Source organism: Moschus berezovskii, chromosome 17 (assembly GCF_049115385.1).
Source record: "Moschus berezovskii isolate FMDL1 chromosome 17, NW_MosBer_1.0, whole genome shotgun sequence".
Lineage (NCBI taxonomy): Eukaryota > Metazoa > Chordata > Mammalia > Artiodactyla > Moschidae > Moschus > Moschus berezovskii.
Genome location: NC_142476.1, coordinates 9,347,246 through 9,369,068, shown reverse-complemented (window position 1 = coordinate 9,369,068; position 21,823 = coordinate 9,347,246). Strand labels below are relative to the sequence as shown.

The window sequence follows — 21,823 nt, the reverse complement described above, 5'->3', positions numbered from 1 at the left end:
GGGCCATCTTTCTCAGCACCACCTTCATCTGAGGAAAATGAACATTAACCAAGCTTGAAGAATGGCTGAACTGAGGAAAGAATCACATAATGTATAGCCAGTGTGTAGTGGTGAGGAGACGTGCTTACAAAGTTCACACTTGACTTGTGCTGTGTAAGAGGAAAACATTTCTGAGGAGACACACACACACAGAGACACACATATACACACATAAAGATTCAAAACCACATCACATGGGCTCACACATGGCCCTGCAACCCTGATTCACACAAACCCACAGCATCTAAATTATGTAGTTGTTTACAGGGAGCATAGGACACAGTTATTGTTCATCCTGGGAGATCAGTCTCTTCTCTGCACCCCCACCCCTCAGCCCCTTTAGGGACCCAGGATCAGGGTGCCTCTCCAACCAGAGCCATCAAGAGACCCCCACCTCCATCATTAGATTGTTTCTCAGCAGAGGGATGATCCCTGAATATTTACCATTTTTGTTGGTTGGTTCTTTCACCTGTGATTAAAGAGAAGAAAACACTGTGAGGATGTCAGCATCTTGTGTACTGTGCATACACGGCTTTTGTTCTCATTTTTGTCCTCAGAAAACCAAATGGGAAAGTGTTGTCGAGTCCGTGGCCCATAAACAAAACAGAAAGAATGCCTCTGGGAAAGGCTCAAGCTTTTCCTGAAATATCTCTCAAGCCCATTTTGACTAGCAGTTACAAAATTTTATTTCAAGAAGAAAAACTTTCAGCCGAGAAATGTGCTCCCGACCACAGTTTCTAATTGATACTGTCATTTTTTTAAAATGCCCTTTTGAATAAGCTTTCTGCTTGGAGACTCAACATTCATCCACCGAATTAAAAACTGTTTGTATCAGCTGTCTTGAATATTGTGAACCTTTATCTGAATTCAACTGAAAAATAAAGACATGTAGCAACACTTTTATCTCAGATAAATTAGGGGCACTTACCACACAGGTGGGCAGAGCCTCTTCTTCCAAGTTTGCATTGGATAGCTCATCCTCAGAGAGCTCTAGGAGGACACAGAAGAATGATCAGGACATCTTTTGATGCTGATCAGAAAGACCTTGCTAATATGGACACATGGGAGTAGTGAACGGATGTGGGTGGTTAATACGTGTGGGCTGATATCTGATGGACAACCTTCCTGGTGGGTGGAGGAAGGCTAAAGAGATGAAAATTTCAGAAATGAGAGAAAGAGCCTTTAGCTTTCTAGCTAAGGGGAACCTGATCAACTTGAAATTGTCAGTCTGACAAAGGTAAGCACTAAAAATCACACTATGTTCCAGTAGTCATGTACAGTTGTGAGACTTGGACCGTAAAGAAGGCTGAGGGCCAAAGAATTGATGTCTTATAACAGTGGTGCTGAAGAGACTCTTGAGAGTCCCTTGGAGAGCAAGTAGTCAATTCTAAAGGAAATCAACCCTGGATATTAATTGGAAGGATTGATATTAAAGCTTCAATACTTTGACCACCTGATGTGAACAGCAGACTCACTGGAAAAGCCTCTGATGGTGGGGAATATTGTGGGCAGAGGAAAGCGGGGGCACAGAGAATGAGATGGTTGGCTGGCATCAACGACTCAGTGGACATGAATCTGAACAAACTCTGGGAGATAGTGAAGGACAGGGAGCCTGGTATGCTGCTATCCATGGGCTCACATGAGTCAGACATGTTTTAGCAATTGAGCATTGTGATCAAATATACATTATATTTATTCTTTTCATAATTTTCAAGAATTAAAAAGTTCCATGGCATTTTCTACTTTCACAATGCTCTGTGCCTATCAAAATCATCTACATCTAAATCTTTTCCATCAGATTGAGTATAACCCCTGTACTCATGAAGTCATAATCCACCTTCCCTCTTACCTCTTGGCCTCAGTAATTTGTATTTCCAGTTTCCATGTATTTGCCTAGTCTATGTACCCTAAACCAGTGGAATCATACAATATTTGTCTTTCTGTGCCTGCATTATTTCAATAACCATAATAAATTTTTGTATTACTTGGTCCATCCATTTTGTACCATATTTCAATCCTTAATTCATTTTTACGGCTGAATAACATTCCATTCTGGGTATATGTCATATTTCATTTACCCATTCATCACATGATGGTCACTGGGTTGTTTCTATCATTTGACTACTAAGAATACACTATGAACATCAATTACAGATTTCTGTATGCTTCCATAATAGTGATAAATAATATTGTGCATAATTTAACCTATCATTGAATATAACAATACAAAGTGTGAATCTTAGGTGAACTATGGACTTTTAAGTACTAAAAATTTATTATCTCACAAGTTGCAATAAATGTACCTCACATATGCTATCTGTGAGTAACATATGATAGCTGAAACTGGAGTGATAGGATAGAAGAATTTTCTGAATTGTCTGTACAACTTTTTCTGTCAATGTAATCCTGTTCTAAATAAAGTCAAGTAATTTAAAGAAACCTTGAAACATAGCTTCAGTGAGGAACATATCACAGCTAATGTTAAAAAATTAGCTAATGTCCAAACCATAGTTAGAGACCATCTTCACTCTTAAACATGAATCAAATGTTGAATTTTAAATGCATGTTTCCTTCCATACTTAAAAGAGTACCAACTGACATAGTAAGTTTCAATTTGAACACATGAAATAAAAGAAGAACACTGCTTAATATTTCTGTTTTTTTTTTTCCTTAAATATGGGCACCGAACATACTACAATATTTATTCATGAGTGAACTTAGTGAGAAAATTTCCACAGTACCTTCAATTGGGTCAGTTATAGGGTGCACTCTATTATGCGGCCAACAACGAACTCTTTTGACCCAGCTGGTCATTAATTTTCTTGAACTCTGAGGAATTTTTCTTTTGGTCTTGTGGACAAAGCATCCTGGGAAAAGCATTATAATGGTGAGAGTTGTTGACATCTTGCTGGCAGAAGAATACACAGAAACTAATAATCATTGATCCACAGTTCAATCCTCTGGTCCCCTTCCTCACCGTATGCCTAGCAGGGCCTCGTGAATCCAAGGTGGACTTAGGAAGATCTGTGGTTAGATGTGCACTGAATGCACCCAGCAGACTGCCTGTGCAGACAAATGTCTCTCTATAACTGAGACCTAGAAGCTCAGCAGAGCATAGTAACCATGCTGATGGACTGGATTCAGATCCTGTTTAGGAGAAGCAGGTTCTTGGGAAAGACAATTGGATCTCTCTTTGCCTCAGTTTCCTGTACAGAGTTGGGGAAAGGTTAATATGACCTATTTTTAGTATTATGAGGCCAAGAATGATTAAATATAGGTAAAATGTTAGAGAAATGAAGGAGGGACTTACCTGGAAGTCAAGTGGTTAAGAATCTGCCTTGAAATGCAGGGAATAGGTGTTTGATTTCTGGTCAGGGGAGTAAGAGCCTACATGCCTCAGAGCAGCTAAGCCCACATGGTGCAACTACTGAGCCCGAGTAGCACAACTAGAGAGTCAGTGCACTGCAACGAAAGATCTACACGGTGCAACGAAGATCCCATGTGCCACAACTAAGACCCCAAGCAGTCAAGTAAATAAATAGAAAAGCTTCATAAATGCTCTGGAAGAGTTCAGTCTTGAATGATGTCGAGAATAAGGTGGACCTTTAGTAGCAGTTGAAAGCAGAGAGGGCATTTTGATGGTTCCAAGTGGGGATGGAAGCTTACTCCAGCTTTTTCACAGAAACAGAGCTTTACAGTTTATGGAGAGTATCTATTATCGCCTCCTCTGACACCCGGCCCTGTTGGAGAGGATGCGGGGACAAAGTGGAGGCTGTAACCATACATTACAGTGGAGGGTATAGAAATGTAGAGAGATCAGTGACTTTCCAAGAGTGCACAACGGTGAATGCAACCCCTCTCAGATTCCCCTGCCCCTAGCTTTCTGCGGATGACAGCTGGATGCCCTGGAGAAGACGACTCAGCCTAAAAAAGAACTCAAACCCTCCTTCCACCACTTGTCTCTGTGTTTCCATTTCTGATCCAAAATGCAAGTTTCTTCTGAGGCAAAGCTCCTCAGAAGGACCATAGGATTTCAACCCCGTCCATCCTCCACAGATCCTTCACTTGGGCAACCATGTCACAACAGCCTTTTGAATGTCATCTTGCTGAGTGACCAGTGGTCTGTTTGGCATCCAAGTTGGCTCAGAGCTCAGAATTTTCTAAACCAAAAGCCACATGATGGCTCCACCAAGAATTACCTTCGCTTCCATTGACCAAGTCTGGATGAGGAGTTAATGTGAGTTAACTGGGAAGGTGGCCATCTGTGCTGGGCTTTGGAGTCTTAATGAAGTCTCTAATGCTCAAAGTCTTACAGCTGATCAGAGCACTGATTTGAGCAGCCTGGATGAAGTGCTAGCTAAGAATGGGCAGGAGCTCGAGTCTTCCCTCACTAAAACTATGACTGTATCAACTCATCATACTCTAGACCCGGTAGTGGAAGACAGCAGAGCCCCATATTCTTTTTGAAAGTCATGTCCATACTCATAGACTAGAGACATCACCCCAAGATTCTCCTTGAGGATCAACAGGCAGACCCTCCTTCCCTCAGTGACCAGATGTTCATCCTACTAACCCAGCAGCACTGCCCCGTCTCATCAAACTCCCTGACAAAGGCAAACAGTGATCCTGCTCACATCCACCCATGGAAATTCCACCAGTAAATCACAGTTTTGGGTTTTTTTTTTTTTTCATTTGTAAAAGTTTCTGGATTTACACTGCTAGTACTTGTAGATTTGGGAAACTACATTTAGAGAGTTGAGCTGTAATCCCCTTTTCCTGTAATGTCCATTTTTGGGGAGACATCATGGTTCTCCTGCTTCATTTCTTTCCATCTATTCTCTGGTACAGTGTGTACCAACCTGGCACTAGAAAACTGTACATTTTTCTAAATTTAGGAAGATATTTAAGGCTGCCAGCTGACAGAAGAATCAAGAAGTATAAATTAAGGATTAAAGCAAAAGTATATAATACATTTATATCTCTGTAGATAAACTAGAATGATGGAAATAATTTTTAAAAAGTGAGGAAAAACCTTCAGTAAAAGTTAACCAGCCCATTTGAAGAAACAGCCTTCAGAGGATCAGTAGGAACCTACCTCGAAAACAGTTTAAATTTCCCATTTTAAAATACCCAAGACTGAAGATGAGGTCTTCTCACACTCCCTCTCGCCTCACAAAGTGGCGGTTGGTACAGAATGCAGAATGTGTATCATCACATTACCATGGAGACGATCCATCACAGAACTTTCAGAGTGAACTGGACTCTGCACAGGATGAGTCCAAAGGCTGCCATACAGAAAGTGTGTTTCTATGGACACATTTAGCTTTTCAGAGCAAACATTTTATTTCAAAACTGAATGCAAGGCTTACAGATTCTGCCCTGATTCAGAAAATAATTTATATGAGAGAAAATGGCCTGTCCCCCAAATATAGATATTTGTGAATATCTCAGGGTGAAGACAATGGCACCCCACTCCACTACTCTTGCCTGGAAAATCCCATGGATGGAGGAGCCTGGTGGGCTGCAGTCCATGAGGTTGCTAAGAGTCGGACACGACTGAGCAACTTCTCTTTCACTTTTCACTTTCATGCATTGGAGAAGGAAATGGCAGCCCACTCCAGTGTTCTTGCCTGGAGAATCCCAGGGATGGGGGAGCCTGGTGGGCTACCGTCTATGGGGTTGCACAGAGTCGGACGCGACTGAAGCGACTTAGCAGCAGCAACAGCAGCAGGGTGAAAACGGACAAGGCTAACACGTTGAGAATAAAATGCATTATATTCCCCTACATATGTCATCTCCAATCATTTCTAGTATTTCTAAGTCACCAGAAATTTCTAGATCAAGTAATTTAAAATATGTTCCAGTTGATACAAATGGCAGCATTAATCAAAACTCAATTGTAAAATGTCATATTCTCTCTCTAACCATATGCTTATCAAATTGCTTAAACCCTTCTCTCATTCTCTACATATACTGCTTCCTTTCCCCTGTACGCACCTAAGTGTACAGACTTACTTACCCCTCAATCTCTGCCAATTCATTTTAACACTTGATCTGTTATTGTGTGTTAATCCTGGCTATTCACTGAACAAGTAACAAAAACCAAATCACTGTGTCTTCACCTGTAGGTTGGGTCAAAGTGTAGTTACTGTTTTTCTCAATGAAGATTATACTATTGTTCTGTAATATAAGAGCATGACTTCACTGCTACTAATCATCAGAGAACGGTAAATCAAAACTTCAATGAGAAATCACCTCTCTCCCATTAGTATGGTCGTTTTCATAGAAGCAGAAGATAAGTATCAGTGAGACTGTGGAGAAACTAGAACCCTTGCCCACTATTGTGGGGATGCAACATGGTGCAGCAGCAACAGAAAGCAGTGTAGAGGTTCCTCAAAAAAAATATGCTCCCCAGTATTCCAGCAATTCCACTTCTGGGCATTTACTGAAAAGCATGAAAATCAAGATCTCAGAGACATGTCAGCATGCTCATGTTCATTGCAGCACTGCTCATAACAGCCAAGATGTTGAAACAACTTAAATGTCCGTTGATGGCTAAATGGATCAAGAAAATATGGTATGTATACACAATATAATTTTATTCAGCCATTAAAAAGAAGGAAATTCTGTAATATACTATGACTTGAGTAAAACTTGAAGACATATGTTGAGTAAAATAAGCCAGTCACGGGACAAACACTGCATAATTTCACTTCAATGAGGGTAGCTAAAATAGTGAAACCCATGGAAGCAGAGAGCACAGTGGGGGTTACCAGGGGCTGAGGAGGGAGTGTGGGGGGATGTGAGGATCTGCTCATCAAAGGACATAAACTTTCAACTGTGCAAGACGAATAAATTCTACAGGTTAGCTGAACACCACTGTGCTTATAGCTATCAATACTTTATTATACACTTAAAAATGTGTTCAGAGGGTAGATCTCCTGTTGTATTCTTACCACAATAATGTATTTTTAAAAAAGCACTCAGTAAATATGTGTGAAATTAATAAAGACAAATTACTTTGAAAATAACATTAATGAAACTGTTATTAAAAACGTGAATGTATTCTAAAAGATATATATTTCAGCCTCATTTTCTTGAGAAGAATATGTGCCTTTTGAAATGTATTGAAGAAAACAGTTACACACACCCACACACATTGTTATTCTCTTTTCCCTGAAAACAGGTAACTTGTTAAAAAACTTAAATGTTTAATTAATCTTCAAACCACCTAACCACTGGTAGAAAATTATTTTTCTACCACATTCTGCAAATGATGGAAAATTATTATAAGCAAGTGCTACACAGAACATGTGCACATTTAACTTATAGGAAAGGTTAACTACATTGCTCTGTTAGCACGGCCAGCTTGAGTACTGAACCCAGGTAGAATAAATGATTTTTCAGGTACACAATAAGAGTAGATTCACCCTTACTATTATTTCTAACTCTTTTGTGCTCAATCAAGCAATAAGAGATGTTACATATCTCTATGGTGACTGTTCTCAGCACCTCTGAAGTTTAATCCCTAAAGATCATGAGATAGAATTCAATAATAATAGATTTCTGATCCTAGCATCTAAACACAAAGGGAACATTATTGGCTTTATTCTTCTTAAAAAAATACATAAAGCACTCGTAACATGAACATACTGTGATAACTCCTTGGGTCAGTGAACGTTTACTCTTTTCCTTCAAATTATGAAGACTCTACTCTGTTCAAGGTATTTGAAAATTCTAACCACATGTTTTTTTTCTTCAAAGTTGACTACTTATTTGACAAAACTGTGGGCTATTAGAATTAATGCAATTTGAACTACGGTATATTATACAGCTGCTACTAAGATTTAGGCACGCTGTTGCTACTCCTGATATGCTTGCCTTCCTTTAAAACTATTTGTTGCTGGTGGTTTTGTTCTTGCCTACCGATGCCCCAAATCAATTCTGGCAAGTGATAGGCTTTGAAAATTTGAAACAGTATGAATTCGATATGTGCACCTGGAGGCACGGATGAAAATTTAAATTTTCTCCTTTTCTGGACTGTGGATCTTTCTTTTATTGTAATAGCTCCTTAATTTGTCCACCATGAAATTAAGGGTGTAAGTGAACTGATTGTGTTATTTTTATGTGTATAAATTGTATGAAGAGTAGCAATAAGAAGTCACAAATTTTATTATTATTATACGTTCTTTTTTGTACATAGTCCTTATCCGTGAATACCTCTGAAAATAAGTAAACCCACTTATTCTTCGGATATGAGACTTTTGCTTATCAACTATTCCCACATTGTTACTTTCTCTTTTCTTAACACAAAAACAAAGCAAATTATAAAACACTGATCCCAGAAAACCTGATCTCTTTAGTGATACTCTAATCATCATATAAAATAAAATATTCAAAATGTATTGTCAGTCCTCAGTTAATCCTTAAATAAATCAGCCCTGAATATTCATTGGAAGAACTATTGCTGAAGCTGAAGTTTCAATACTTTGGCCACCTGATGTGAAAAGTCAGGTATGTAGAAAAGACCCTGAAGCTGGGAAAGACTGAAGGCAAAAGGCGTTGGGGGCAGCAGAGGATGACATGCTTAGACACATCAATGGCTCAATGGACACGAATTTGAGCAAACTCTGGGAGATAGTTTTCCCTGAAGGCTCAGCTGTAAAGAATCTATCTGCAATGCAGAAAGTGCAGGAGATGTGTGTTTGATCCCTGGCTGGGTCAGGAAGATCCCCTGGAGGAGGAAATAGCGACCCACTCCAGTATTCTTGCATGGAAAACCCCATGGACGGAGGAGTCTGGAGGGTTACAGTACACAGGGTTGTATAGAGTCGGTCACTGCACATGGGAGTACACATGCACTAGGAGATAGCAGAAGACAGAGGGGTCAGGCATGCTATAGTCCATGGGCTTGCAGAGACATGACTTAGTCAGACATGACTTAACAACAACAGATGCATACTTCACATACAAATTTTATAAATATGTCTTCCCAATCTGTGGTGTATTCTTTCTCTCTTTTGTCAGCATCTATGAAGACCAAACATCTTTTCAAAATTTTGGTTAATACATTTGTTGATTTTATTATACCCTTCATTCACTGCGTGAGTATATGAGGAAACATTTACCCAAATGAAAGTTGCTAAGATTTTCTATAATATTTTAATTATAAAAATTTTAGTGTTTTTAATCATGCATTTAGCTTTATTACCTATTTTATCATTTTTCTTTTTTAGAATCAGAGGTACAGTGCAACAAAACTGATGCATCTTCAAGGGTGTGAGTATCATGTTGAAGATGCAACCTAAGTTGGGTAGGAAGGAGGTGAGGATATGTGAAATTAGTATCTTTAATAAACTGTAATGTTCACTGGATTCTGGTCCCAGTGGAATTTCGAAGTTTTCAGATCTGTGGTACCACAAACAGTGAAAAGGAGAGATAGGAGGTCATAGTCAGATCGTTGTTGTTGCCGTGCAGTTGCTGTCATGTCTGACTTCAATATGCTACAGGGGAAGAGCGGAGAAACGGCTCCAGAAAGAATGAAGAGGCCTGGCCAAAACTGAAACATCACTCAGTCATGGATGTGTCTGGTGGTGAAAGTAAAGTCCAAAGCTGTAAAGAATAATATTGCATAGGAACCTGGAATATTAGGAATCAACATAGATTGGACATAGTCAAAGAGGAGATGACAAAAATAAACATTGACATCTTAGGAATCAGTGAACTAAAATGGATGGGAATAGGCAAATTTAATTCAGATGATCATTATATCTACTATTGTGGGCAAGAATCCCTTAGAAGAAATGGAGTGGCCCTCATAGTCAACAAGAGTCTGAAATGCAGTACTTGGGTGCAATCTCAAAAATGACAGAATGATCTCAGTTTGTTTCCAAGGCAAACCATTCAATACCACAGTAATTCAAGTCTATGCCCCAACCACTGATACTGAAGAAGCTGAAGCTGAACTCTTCTACGAAAACCTTCAAGAGCTTCTAGAACTATCACAGAAAAAACGTCCTTTCATCATAGAGAACACAAATGCAAAAGTGGGATGTCAAGAGATACTTGCAATAACAGGCAAATTTGGCCTTGGAGTACAAAATGAAGCAGAGCAAAGGCTAACAGAGTTTTGCCCAGAGAGTGCACTGGCCTAGCAAACACCCTCTTCCATCAACACAAGAGACAACTCTAAACATGGACATCACCAGATGGTCAATACTGAAATCAGATTGATTATGTTCTTTGTAGTCAGATGGTAGGATCCTTAAAAGTGAGATTAAATTATAGAGCAGAGAGAGCTGCTGGTAAAGTTGTGGCAAGGGCAATTTTTCTACTTTCAGATGTGGGAAGCATAGACAATGTTAACATTTACGTAGCACAGAGGACAAACTGTAGGGGACTTTTGTTGCTATGTAGATTTGGCTGAACATTTTAAATGACCTTATACATTAAAAATATTGAATATTGAATTTAATATTTAAACACTTCTAAAATTACTTTTAAATAATCTAAATAGTTTTCATGAACATTTCACCATATCAAGTTTTTCAGTTATAATATTCCTGAGTACTACTGTAATAATGATCACTTGAATATTTGATCTAGGTTAATTTTACAGAGAACAACATGTAAATGATTTTAGTACCTTTCAAAAAATTTAAATAGTTGAACTACTTTCAAGAGACTTTACAATATTAAACTATAATCTTGTCCTTTTTAAGTTGAGAAGTATAATTTAAAAATTTTATTTGATAATGTGAGTGAATTTGGAAACAACTGGAAACATGCACATCAAGTTCTTTAATAACCCTGCAATTTATAAAAGAATTAACTTAGAACAATTATTTTATATGTAGTCCAGAAGACACACAAAATTGCATAAAGCACAGTTATCAAGTTAAGATTAAATAGACATCAGTGACTGTGCTAACCTTACCTGTTCCCTCCTGCTTCTCCATTTCCCATTCCAGCCAGGTGTACCAGGTGTACTCTGGGCATTGTTCTTTCTTCTTTACGTGGATGGAACACAAATTAATCCAGCCAACCAGAGACTATTTTTCCACGCAGCTGTTTACTGAAGATATCCAGGCTATATGCATCTTCTCAGCCACATTCACTGATTTTGCTGAATTAGTGAAGCTGGATATAGATACTCTTGGTTCATCTTCTCGGTCATTTGTCTAAGATCAAATATAATATGGGGGCTTCTCAGGTGGCACAGTGGCAAAGAATCTGCCTGCAGTGCAGGAGACACAAGAGATGCAGGCTTCATCCCTGGGTAGGGAAGAGCCTCTCCAGGAAATGGCAACGTGCTCCATTATTCTTGCCTGAAAAATTCCATAGACAGAGAAGCGTGTCAGGCATAGTCCATGGGGTTGCACAGAGTCAGATGTGACTGACAGTGCATGCGTGCACGTGCACACACACACACATGCACACACACACACACACATATACACACGTCATTCTTGCTCTACTTAAGACTATTGCTTTAAAAAGTCCCGTGGATGACATTTTGCATGTTCTGGACACCTTGACTTTTTGTATGTGTTCCTACCTGCTGAGGAGATTATTGTACCAAAACAATGGTTGAAACACTGGTTCACAAACATGGGTGTGAATAATGAAGTAAGCAATAAAACAAGATTTTTGAGTACACAGAAGTGAAGCAACTGAGAAGCCAACGGATTGACTGGCATATTGAAATAAACAGGACAATTGACAGAGTATTTGTTGGAGCAATATTACGGAAATATTTACTCAAGAGAACTTAAAGCAATTCGCCAAGGGAGTCTATAGGTTATCGAATTAGCGGTCTCCTCAATTCCTCTATTGATGATGAACACCTCAATTATTTCTCATGTGGCTTCACAGAGCTTTTTATTCCTCGAGGAAAAAAGTCAAATCACTGCTTAACTCCTGATTCGTCTTCATCTTGTTACAGTAAAATGGTGGGCAAATGCTTAATAACGCTCTATAACAAATGCGTTCTGAAGGAGATCGATCCTGGGTGTTCATTGGAAGGACTGATGCTAAAGCTGAAACTCCAATACTTCGGCCACCTCATGCGACGAGTTGACTCACTGGAAAAGACTGATGCTGGGAAGAATTAGGGGTGGGAGGAGAAGGGGACGACAGAGAATGAGATGGCTGGATGGCATCACCGACTCGATGGACATGAGTTTGAGTGGACTCTGGGAGCTGGTGATGGACAGGGAGGCCTGGTGTGCTGTGATTCATGGGGTCGCAGAGAGTCGGACACGACTGAGCAACTGAACTAAACTGAACTGACTGAAAATAGCAATAATTTATAGCTCCCAATTGTTAGAGTGAAACATTTCTCTTATGACAAATACATTTTGGATACAGAAGCTTATGTGCAAATAAGCTGTTTCGGATAGTGAATAATTTTTCAGTCTTCTTTCCTTTCACTTTAAAAAAAAATGTCTTTTGGAGTATTGTTCTTTTCAAACTTAATATGCAATTTATATTGCTAGGAAAGCTATAGAATTGAAACAGCTATCAAATCTTGAAAATGTTAGTGATAATATGATACAGATGTAGTTAACTCATATATAGTGTTTGCCATGGCCCAATCTAAATGGCAATTCATCTAATCTTTACAATATCAAAATGGAATATTAGTAGTGTTTTACATTTTTGTAGGTGAGGAAACAGATACAGAGAGATGAAGATTTTGTGTAAATTCACATGGTAACAAGAGGTGGAGTCAGGAATCAAATCTAGGCAATTAATCTCTAAGGTCCATGTGTCCAAAGTTCCATTTTGTAACACTGCATCTCTGATAACCTATTAAGGCTTGAAATTATTTTGGATATTTGCAGTATCAAAATTGTTTGGACAAATAACATATTTCTTAGTTATTTCTTCAAACTTCTCTGTTGGGAGTTAGATATAATTTCCTGTGCATTTTTTAATTGTAGGAAAAGCAGCTAAGGCAGCTCCTTGCTTCAGTTACATACTCCCCACCCTGTTTTCTTCTTCCAAAATAAAATAAATTTAGCATGTGTGTATGTGTTTGCTCAGTCACGTCTGACTCTTCGCAAGCCCATGGACAGTAAATAGCCACGCAGACTCCTCTGTCCATGGAATTCTCCAGGCAAGAATACTGGAGTGGGTTGCATTCCCTCCTCCAGGGGATCTTCCTGACTCAGGGATTGAACCTGAGTCTCTTGCATTGCAGGCAGATTCTTCACCGTCTGAGACTGACTGTTAAATTTTCCCATTTTCATCTTTCCTTGTTTGTTTATAAAGCTTAGTCATTGAGTTGTGAGACTAGCAACCATTAGTTCTAATACAGGTTTTATTCTTAATTGATTTTTTGCTTCCTTGGTCCCTAGTATCTTGACTCAAAGCCAGAATGTCCAAGCTCCAAAGTCACTCTTTGCATTAGTATGCAGAATGAAATCTCACTTATCATCTTTTCTATTTCTTACTATAAAAAGTAATGAGGGAAACTCTACACAATTTACTGTATCTAATACTGCTTCATTGGAATTTGATGTATTAGTAAAAGCAAGGCTCTAAATTCAGAGATGTATTAGAAGCAATCAGGAATTCAATTCTGCATTTGAAAGGTATCACTATAAAAGGTAGCAATTTTTATAGCTTTTTATTCATCACTGCTTGTTATTCACAACTTGAAGCCTTAATCAGAGGCTCATTTTTAGTAAATACTGTGAGCTTGTGCTGTTTAGATTACTTTGATATATCATTATAGTTTTTCAAAATTCTATGTTCATTTAATCATTTATTCTTTATTAGATTTTTACATTATCACAGGGACTGTGAAATCAAGACAGTTAAGAAATATGTTTTGATTAAAGTGAATCAAATTCTTGAGTGCAGCAATGAATGAATTCAATTGGCCATTTACCCAAATATGTTTCATTAAGCTAAATTCACCACATTATTAAAATGAAAGGGAAAAGAAAAAACAGAGTAGCAAACTTCTAATTTCCAAAGCATTCAAGCACGCATATATTTTATTTGAATCAGCTGTGTCATGGCAATATAACATAATTAAACATTTGAGAATCACTGTGGCATGTTAAACTACACGCAGTATTGATTAAGTAGCTATCTTATTGTTTTATAAAGTAGTGATTTAGTCTGGGAATAGGGACACATTATTTGAATTTGGCCTTCTGGATTCAAAATATATTAGACACAGACAAAGACGGAGATAATGGGGCTGGTAGGCTTAACTTGCATCCTACAAAGATGAAACAAGGGTATGAAATGCAAGGTATTCAGCTATTTGTAGACAAGCAATTCTTGAAATTATTTGGTTTACTTATTGTTGGTAGGTAAACTGCATAACATTGTAGGAAAGCTAGTCTCAGATTAGTCCATTTAGGTCAATAATGACTAATGACTCCAAATGATTGATATGTATCACTTCAATATAAATTATTATTATCATTCTATATAAAGAGCCTGGAGAAGGAAATAGCAATCCACTTCAGTGTTCTTCTCTGGGAAATCCCATGGACAGAGGAGCCTGGAGGTTTACAGTCCATGGGGTCACAAAGAATAAGTCAGGACTTAGCCTCTAAAGCATCACCACCACATAAAGAGCAGATGCTGATAAATATGAGATACATCTTAGGGCAGACTGAAAACTGTTCTTAATAAGTTTGCTATCTGATAAAAGTTTAAGTTAAAATAGGCAAGTTTAAGTGTTAGTTGCTCAGTCGTATCCAACTCTTTGCAACTCTATGGACTATAGCCCACCAGGCTCCTACGTCCGTGGGATTTTCCAGGGAAGAATACTGGAGTGGGTTGCCATTTTCCTTCTCCAGTGATAGGCAAAGGGAATAAGAAATATTGAAATGTATTTTATTGCAAATTTTGATCTAATACTACCTGTATTTATACTGAGAAGTACAATAAAGGACTTTGCCTGTATAGTGTATTGTCAATGAAATATCCTTTGAGTTTTTAAAAGTAGAAATATTACATAATTTTACAATGAACTTGCCTTTGTACTAAAAATTAATTGCTGTCATCACATTCACAGATAGTTGTCCAAATAAATTACTAAAAACAGTTCTCTGTCACTTGGGGCCCCATTTCTCAAAACATTATAATTACTGGAAAAAAGTCAATGTATTTGTTGATGTGTAAAATAAAAATAATCCTAATATTTGCAGTCAGATCGGAATTAAAGAGCAGTGGATATACCTGATTTGTTCAGAACATTTAGTTTTTAGATGAGCACACAAAAGTCTCAAGGAGGTTGCTTTTATCCAAAATACCCCCCTAATGACTGAATAGTGTAACGCGAGAAATTATTCTTTTCATTTTTGGAGCAGTTTCATAACTATATGAGTATGTGGTATTACTTCTTCATAGATTCATGTGGTCCAAACCATAATGTGAGAGAAACTTCATTACATTTGCTGAGTTTTTTTTTTAATTATTTATTTTATTTAATTTATTTATTTTTTTAACAGCAATATATATTTATTGAGATGAAAAAGGTTTGTATTATATTCATACATGGGGGAAAAGCAAGTTACAAACAGGTACCTGCAGAGGATCCTACTTTTAAAAACAATGCATGAATATGCAGATGTATGGGAAATATTGTGGAAAGTTACACAGAAAATTATTATAAGTGGATAGGATTGTCAGTGGGGTGGGCTTATGGGTAATTTATAATTTACTTTTTGTACTTTTTGTAGGCTCACATTTTCTCAGGAGACATGTGCAATTTCTTTTTCACTTTTCTTTCTTTTTCTTTTTAAAACTAAGAGTACAGCAAATTTTTTGAGATATAATTTACACACCATAAAGCTCACCATTTTAGAGTGTACAATTCAATGGTTTTTGGTATATTTGCAAAGATGGGCACATTACCATGATCTAATTCCCAGATATTTTCATCCAAAATGAAACCTTCTACCTATCAGCCAGCAGTCATTCCCACCCACCACACCCAGCACCTGGCAACTATTAATCTACTTTCTGTCTGTGTGGATTTTCTTTTTTTTTTTTTTAACTGTTTCAATAATCCATTTATTTATTTATTTATTTTTTTACAGTTCATAACGTTTATAAATAAAATAAATGTACAGTGAATAAGTTCTCTGAAATATTTCAATATTTCTGCAGGTTTAGTAACATCGTAAAATACATTTCAACTAAAATTCACAAATCTAAAAATCTGTTAGGCATTTTTAGGCGTTTTAAGTTGGAAATGAAGACCAATGTTACATCGTAATATGCCAATTACAAATAGTACTTCAAATAGTAAATACTACAGTTTGTCCCAAACTTTAAAAATTATTCATGAACTCAACACTGAACTATTGATGGCTATGAGAATTGTTTCCTAGCCTTTTTGAAAATTTCAACCCATTTACGTTTAAGGTAATTATTGATAAGTACGATCCCGTAGCCATTTTCTTTATTGCTTTGGGTTCAAGTTTATACACTCTTTCTGTGTTACCTGTCTATAGAAGATCCTTTAGCATTTGTTGGAGAGCTGGTTTTGTGATGCTGAATTCCCTCAGCTTTTGCTTGTCTGTAAAGCTTTTGATTTCTCCTTCATATTTGAATGAGATCCTTGCTGGGTATAGTAATCTGGGCTGTAGGGTATTTTCTTTCATCACTTTAAGTTTGTCTTGCCACTCCCTTCTGGCCTGAAGAGTTTCTGTTGAAAGATCAGCTGTTATCCTTATGGGAATCCCCTTATGTGTTATTTGCTGCTTTTCCCTTGCTGCTTTTAATATTTGTTCTTTGTGTTTAATCTTTGTTAATTTGATTAATATGTGTCTTGGAGTATTTCACCTTGGGTTTATCCTGTTGGGGACTCTCTGGGTTTCTTGGACTTGGGTGATTATTTCTCTCCCTATTTTAGGGAAGTTTTCAACTATTATCTCCTCAAGTATTCTCTCATGGTCTTTCTTTTTGTCTTCTTCTTCTGGGACTCCTGTGATTCGAATGTTGGAGCGTTTAACATTGTCCCAGAGGTCTCTAATATTGTCCTCATTTCTTTTAATTCATTTTTCTTTTTTCCTCTCTGCTTCATTTATTTCTACAATTCTATCTTCTAGTTTGCTTATCCTGTCTTCTGCCTCTGTTATTCTACTGTTTGTTCCCTCCAGAGTGTTTCTGATCTCATCTATTGCATTATTCATTGTATATTGACTCTTTTTTATTTCTTCTAAGTCCTTATTAAATCTTTCTTCCATCTTCTCAATCCTTTTCTCCAGTTTATTTATCTGTAACTCCATTTTTCTTTCAAGATTTTGAATCATTTTCACCATCAAAATTTGAAATTCTTTATCAGGTAAATTCCCTATATCTTCTTCTTTTGTTTGTGTTGGTGGGCAATTATCTTGTTCCTTTACTTGCTGGGTATTTCTCTGCCTCTTCATCTTGCTTATATTGCTTTGCTTGGGGTGGCCTTTCCCTCTTCTTGCAGTTTGTGGAGTTCTCTTTATTATGTAGTTTCTTCGCTGTGTGTGGGGTTGGACGGGTGACTTGTCCGGGTTCCCTGGTTAGGGAAGCATGTGTCGGTGTTCTGGTGGGTGAAGCTGGATTTCTTCTCTCTCCTTTAGAAGACAATGGGCTGCTTTTCTGGGAGCCTGAAGTCCTCTGCCAGTAGTCAGAAGTTGTTTTGTGGACTTTACTCCGCGTTCAAATGTTCTTTTGATGAATTTGTGGGGGAGAAAGTGGTCTCGCCGTCTTATCCCTCCACCATCTTGTTCCTTCCTCCCCAGAACACTGGATTCTTATATTCCCTTGGTCGTGGAGTATCTCTTCCCAGCTGCTCCAGCAAGGTGCAGCTGCTGTACCTTACCTTTGAGGAGGGGTATCTCCTCAAGGCCGCCCCTCCTGCTTTGAATGTGGATCAGCTCCTCTTGGCCCTCCGGTGCCCAAGCAGCCACCGCCTCCTGGACGTGGTACAGCTCCTCTCGGCCACCGCTCTAACCCTGGGCGCGGGGTAGCTCTTCTCAGCCACGATTCTGCACGTGGTCGGTTGCGCCGGAGCTGGGCGTTTCTCACGTCTGCGCCACCGGGAGCCAGGCGTCTCTTGCATCTGCGCCGCCGGGAGACGGGCGTCTCTCGCGTCTGCGCCGCCAGGAGCCGGGCGTCTCTCGCGTCTCAGTTGACTCATCTTTCTGCTGAGGTTTTCCAAATAAAATATGAGGAAACATTAGAGGAAAAATATTATTATTATTATTTTTTTTTTTTTTGCTTTTTTTTCAAGATGGGGAACACATGTACACCCAGGGCAGATTCATGTTGATGTATGGCAAAACCAATACAATATTGTAAAGTAATTAGCATCCAATTAAAATAAATAAATTTTAAAAATATTATATTTAAATTCAATAGGAAGAGAACATTCATTGTTTTCTAAAATGTAGATTAGCAAGGCAACAGATTCTAGCTAAACTGGACTTTCCATTACAACATTTTATCAACTGGGACTTAAAATTCTAGTGTTATATCTCTGCTGTAAAAATTGTCAAAAGTAATCAGACTTTTGTTGTAAATAATCAAAACATTTTCTCTAAAAACCTCAGATATATGTTTTAATTTATCCTAAACCCTTAATAGATTTCAAAATATAAAGTAGAAATGGAAATTTCACTTGTAAAATTTAACTATTTAAACTTTTCAAGTTAAAACACAATTACATAGTATTTCAAATGATGTCAGAATTTGAGTGTATAAGCTGGAAACCCTATAGTTCAAATATACATGAACATTCATCTGGTATATTCTATATTCAAGGCACTGCATACTAAGCACACAGAAGAAAATATTGATCCATACAATGTTTTATGCATTAGAGAATGTCATCAGTTATTAAGATGTACCATTGCTTCTTATACAACTTAGAAAAATCATGCAATTAAACTGTGATACAATACTGTAAAAAGAACCCTGCACAACTAATGAATTTCTCCTGTCTCTCATTGTTATGATTTTTTTCACTTCTTCCACTGACTTTCTAATTCATATTCTTTTGCATTGCTTAACATGTGACTGGCAATCTCTCTGAATGTAACTCAGTAATAAAACATAACCCAGTTTTATGTACTTGTGAGTGTACTTCTTTCTTAATAAACATAAAACTTTTTTTTTAAACAATATATGGAATTCTAGCTATTTTTTTGAAGAAGAATGTTTGCTTCAATTGTATCATTATGCTTATCCATTCTAATTTTATGCAATAATTTTTCACGATAATGCTAAAAGAGTCTAGTCTCGTTGAACACTTATATGTCAATTCAATTTAACATACTGATTGACAACAGTACATGTCATTTAACTGAAATGAGAGTGATGTGAAGACCTATGATCAAATTCACACATAGTTCACATGATTTCCAAATATAAAATAAAACCATAGGCAAAATTTGTTTCCTTATCCACTTCCTCCCCAACATCAGATATTGTCCCAACATCTGAGGGCTAGTGACTATATCGGAGAAGGCAAGGGCAAGCCACTCCAGTACTCTTCCCTAGAAAATCCCATGGATGGAGAAGCCTGGTAGGTTGCAGTCTGTGGGGTCGCTAAGGGTCAGACACGACTGAGCGACTTCACTTTCACTTTTCACTTTCACACATTGGAGAAGGAAATGGCAACCCACTCCAGTGTTCTTGCCTGGAGAATCCCAGGGAAGGGGGAGCCTGGTGGGCTTCCGCCTATGAGGTCACACAGAGTCGGACACGACTGAAGTGATGCAGCAGCAGCAGACACATATCTAAAAAAATTACTAGTAACAGAAAGTGACCACTGAAACAAAACCCCACAAAACATCAGGCATTGAATTCATCACAAAATTACATGTTCAGGGGGAAAATAATCTCTGTTCTAAGCATAATAGGTACATTAAGAGAGATGTCACACCCTATTTCAGATGCTTCTATTTCACCTGCTCCAAGGTGCACTCTTTAGACAGTTAAGAGCATGCTGGTTATGACTGAGCAGCACAGAAACATCACAATGAGAACAACTGTGAAAGCCAGGTGACATACCCACACGCTGACATTTGAAAGCCCTAGAAAGCATCTGAGGCAGCTGAGATTTAAGGGTCAGCGTGGCACAGAGAAAAAGCAGTGAAGTGAGTCCAATATTTTTTGCTGTTTTTTTTTCCTTGAGACACATGCTGACTCTTAATTGGTATGCAGCTTAGAGTTCAGAAAAAAGAAGATCAGAATGAGACCTGTCTCGTGTAGCTGGATGTACTCTGGAGAGCAGAGATCTGAAGGTGCCTCGGACTTCAGGGGTCAAGATGCTAGAGAAAATGGAACCTCTGAAAGGTGAGCCTGACATTGTTTTAAGCTTTGTCCTTTTTTTTTTTTTCTATTTTTGCTAGTCAAGAATCTAACAAAGTGAAATGTGATAGCTAAGAAACTAAGAGACAAGCAAAGTTTCTGCTTTCAGATAGAATGGGGCAGATTGCCACAGATCTGTGTTACAGTGAAAATTAGAAGGATTTCCAGAATGGCAGTGGGAGGTGCTCAACAGACCCTCTCCCCAGTGAAATGAATGTTTAATGGGTGAAATATACACATATATAAAATTGGCGTCTCTGCAATTTTCCCTAAGAGCAGACAGAAAAGAGAGCAACACATAATCACAAAAATTGACCAAATCTCGGCGACAACAGTAAGAGCCAAGACATGCTCCCCCCTGCCCCTCGCCCCCATGTCAGCAAGGCAGAGCTCTCCCCCAGGAGGACAGAGCTAAGAACTCTGGGCTTCCTTGCCCCCAGGCTCCCAGTCTAAGGCTGCATATGAGCTCCAGGAGGGCCAGGGCACCTGCCTCTTTCATCACACACAGCTCTACGTTGCAGAAACTGTTTCAGGAAGTCATAGTTTACCAGAGACAAAATTCAGATCCAAAATTACAAATAGACTGAATACGAAAGGAATGATCCATGCACACAGAAACGATAAGAAATGAAGTGGTTAAGAATCCACCTGACAATGCAGGGGGCACAGGTTCAATCCCCGGTTTGGGAAGAACCCATATGCCACAAGGCAAACAAGCCCATCTGCCACAACCACTGGGTCAGTGCTCTACAGCCCCTGAGCTGCAACCACTGAGCTCACACACCACAACTACTGAAGCCCACATGCCTAGACCCTGTGCTCTGCAATAAGAGAAGCCACCACAATGAGAAGGCCACCCACCACAAGGAAAGGCAGTCCCCACTCGCGGCAGCTGGAGAAAGCCCAAGCCGGCAATGAAGACCCAGCATAGCCAAAAATAAGCAAATAAATAAAAAAATAAAATTATAAAAAAACATAAAAGTGCTTGACTGTAGATATTTTACAATAACTGTATATTTATTATTATATAGCAAGCAGGGTGTTATAACTATATACCTGTATTCACCTAATAACAATGACTCAAAATACATGAAGCTGATAGAACTGAAAGGAGAAATAAATAATTCAACAATAAAATTTAGAGATTTCTGTACCCCATCTTGCATAATGAATAGCACAATCAGGTGTAAGATCAACAAGGTACAGAAAACTTGGAAACGCTATCAAACCACTAGACTTACTCTGTGTCTGTAGAATATGTGACACAACCATGGCAGAATTGACATTCTTCTCACGCACATACAAAACGGACGCCAAGAAAGACCAAATGCAAGGCCGTTAAGGAGTCTTAAAGCATTTAGAAGGGAAATAAAACAAGTGGTTCTCTAAACACAACAGGGTGTACTTATTTTTCTCTTGGTTTTCTAAACCCCTTTGATTGGTTTAGGTTGTTAAGGCG

General features: G+C 38.3%; 1 protein-coding gene across 11 annotated transcripts in view; it reads right to left on the bottom strand.

Moving 5' to 3' along the window:
- The window catches only part of LOC129557819 (uncharacterized), a 37,661-nt gene extending 19,467 nt beyond the window's left edge, over positions 1-18,194 (bottom strand). For 6 of the 11 annotated variants that reach the window (XM_088845173.1, XM_088845177.1, XM_088845167.1 and 3 more), the window contains exons 1-5: positions 17,873-18,194; positions 10,976-11,366; positions 2,781-2,906; positions 968-1,029; positions 484-508 (exon numbers count right to left, since the gene is read on the bottom strand). In XM_088845173.1, the coding sequence (XP_088701299.1) occupies positions 484-508; positions 968-1,029; positions 2,781-2,906; positions 10,976-10,997 (235 nt within the window). In that variant the 5' untranslated portion in view covers positions 10,998-11,366; positions 17,873-18,194. Of the gene's footprint in view, positions 1-483; positions 509-967; positions 2,617-2,780; positions 2,907-10,975; positions 11,895-16,516; positions 17,853-17,872 lie in introns of those variants that run through there. The other 5 variants (XM_088845169.1, XM_088845171.1, XM_088845168.1 and 2 more) reach the window with 5 other exon arrangements.
- Positions 18,195-21,823: the final 3,629 nt, after the last annotated feature.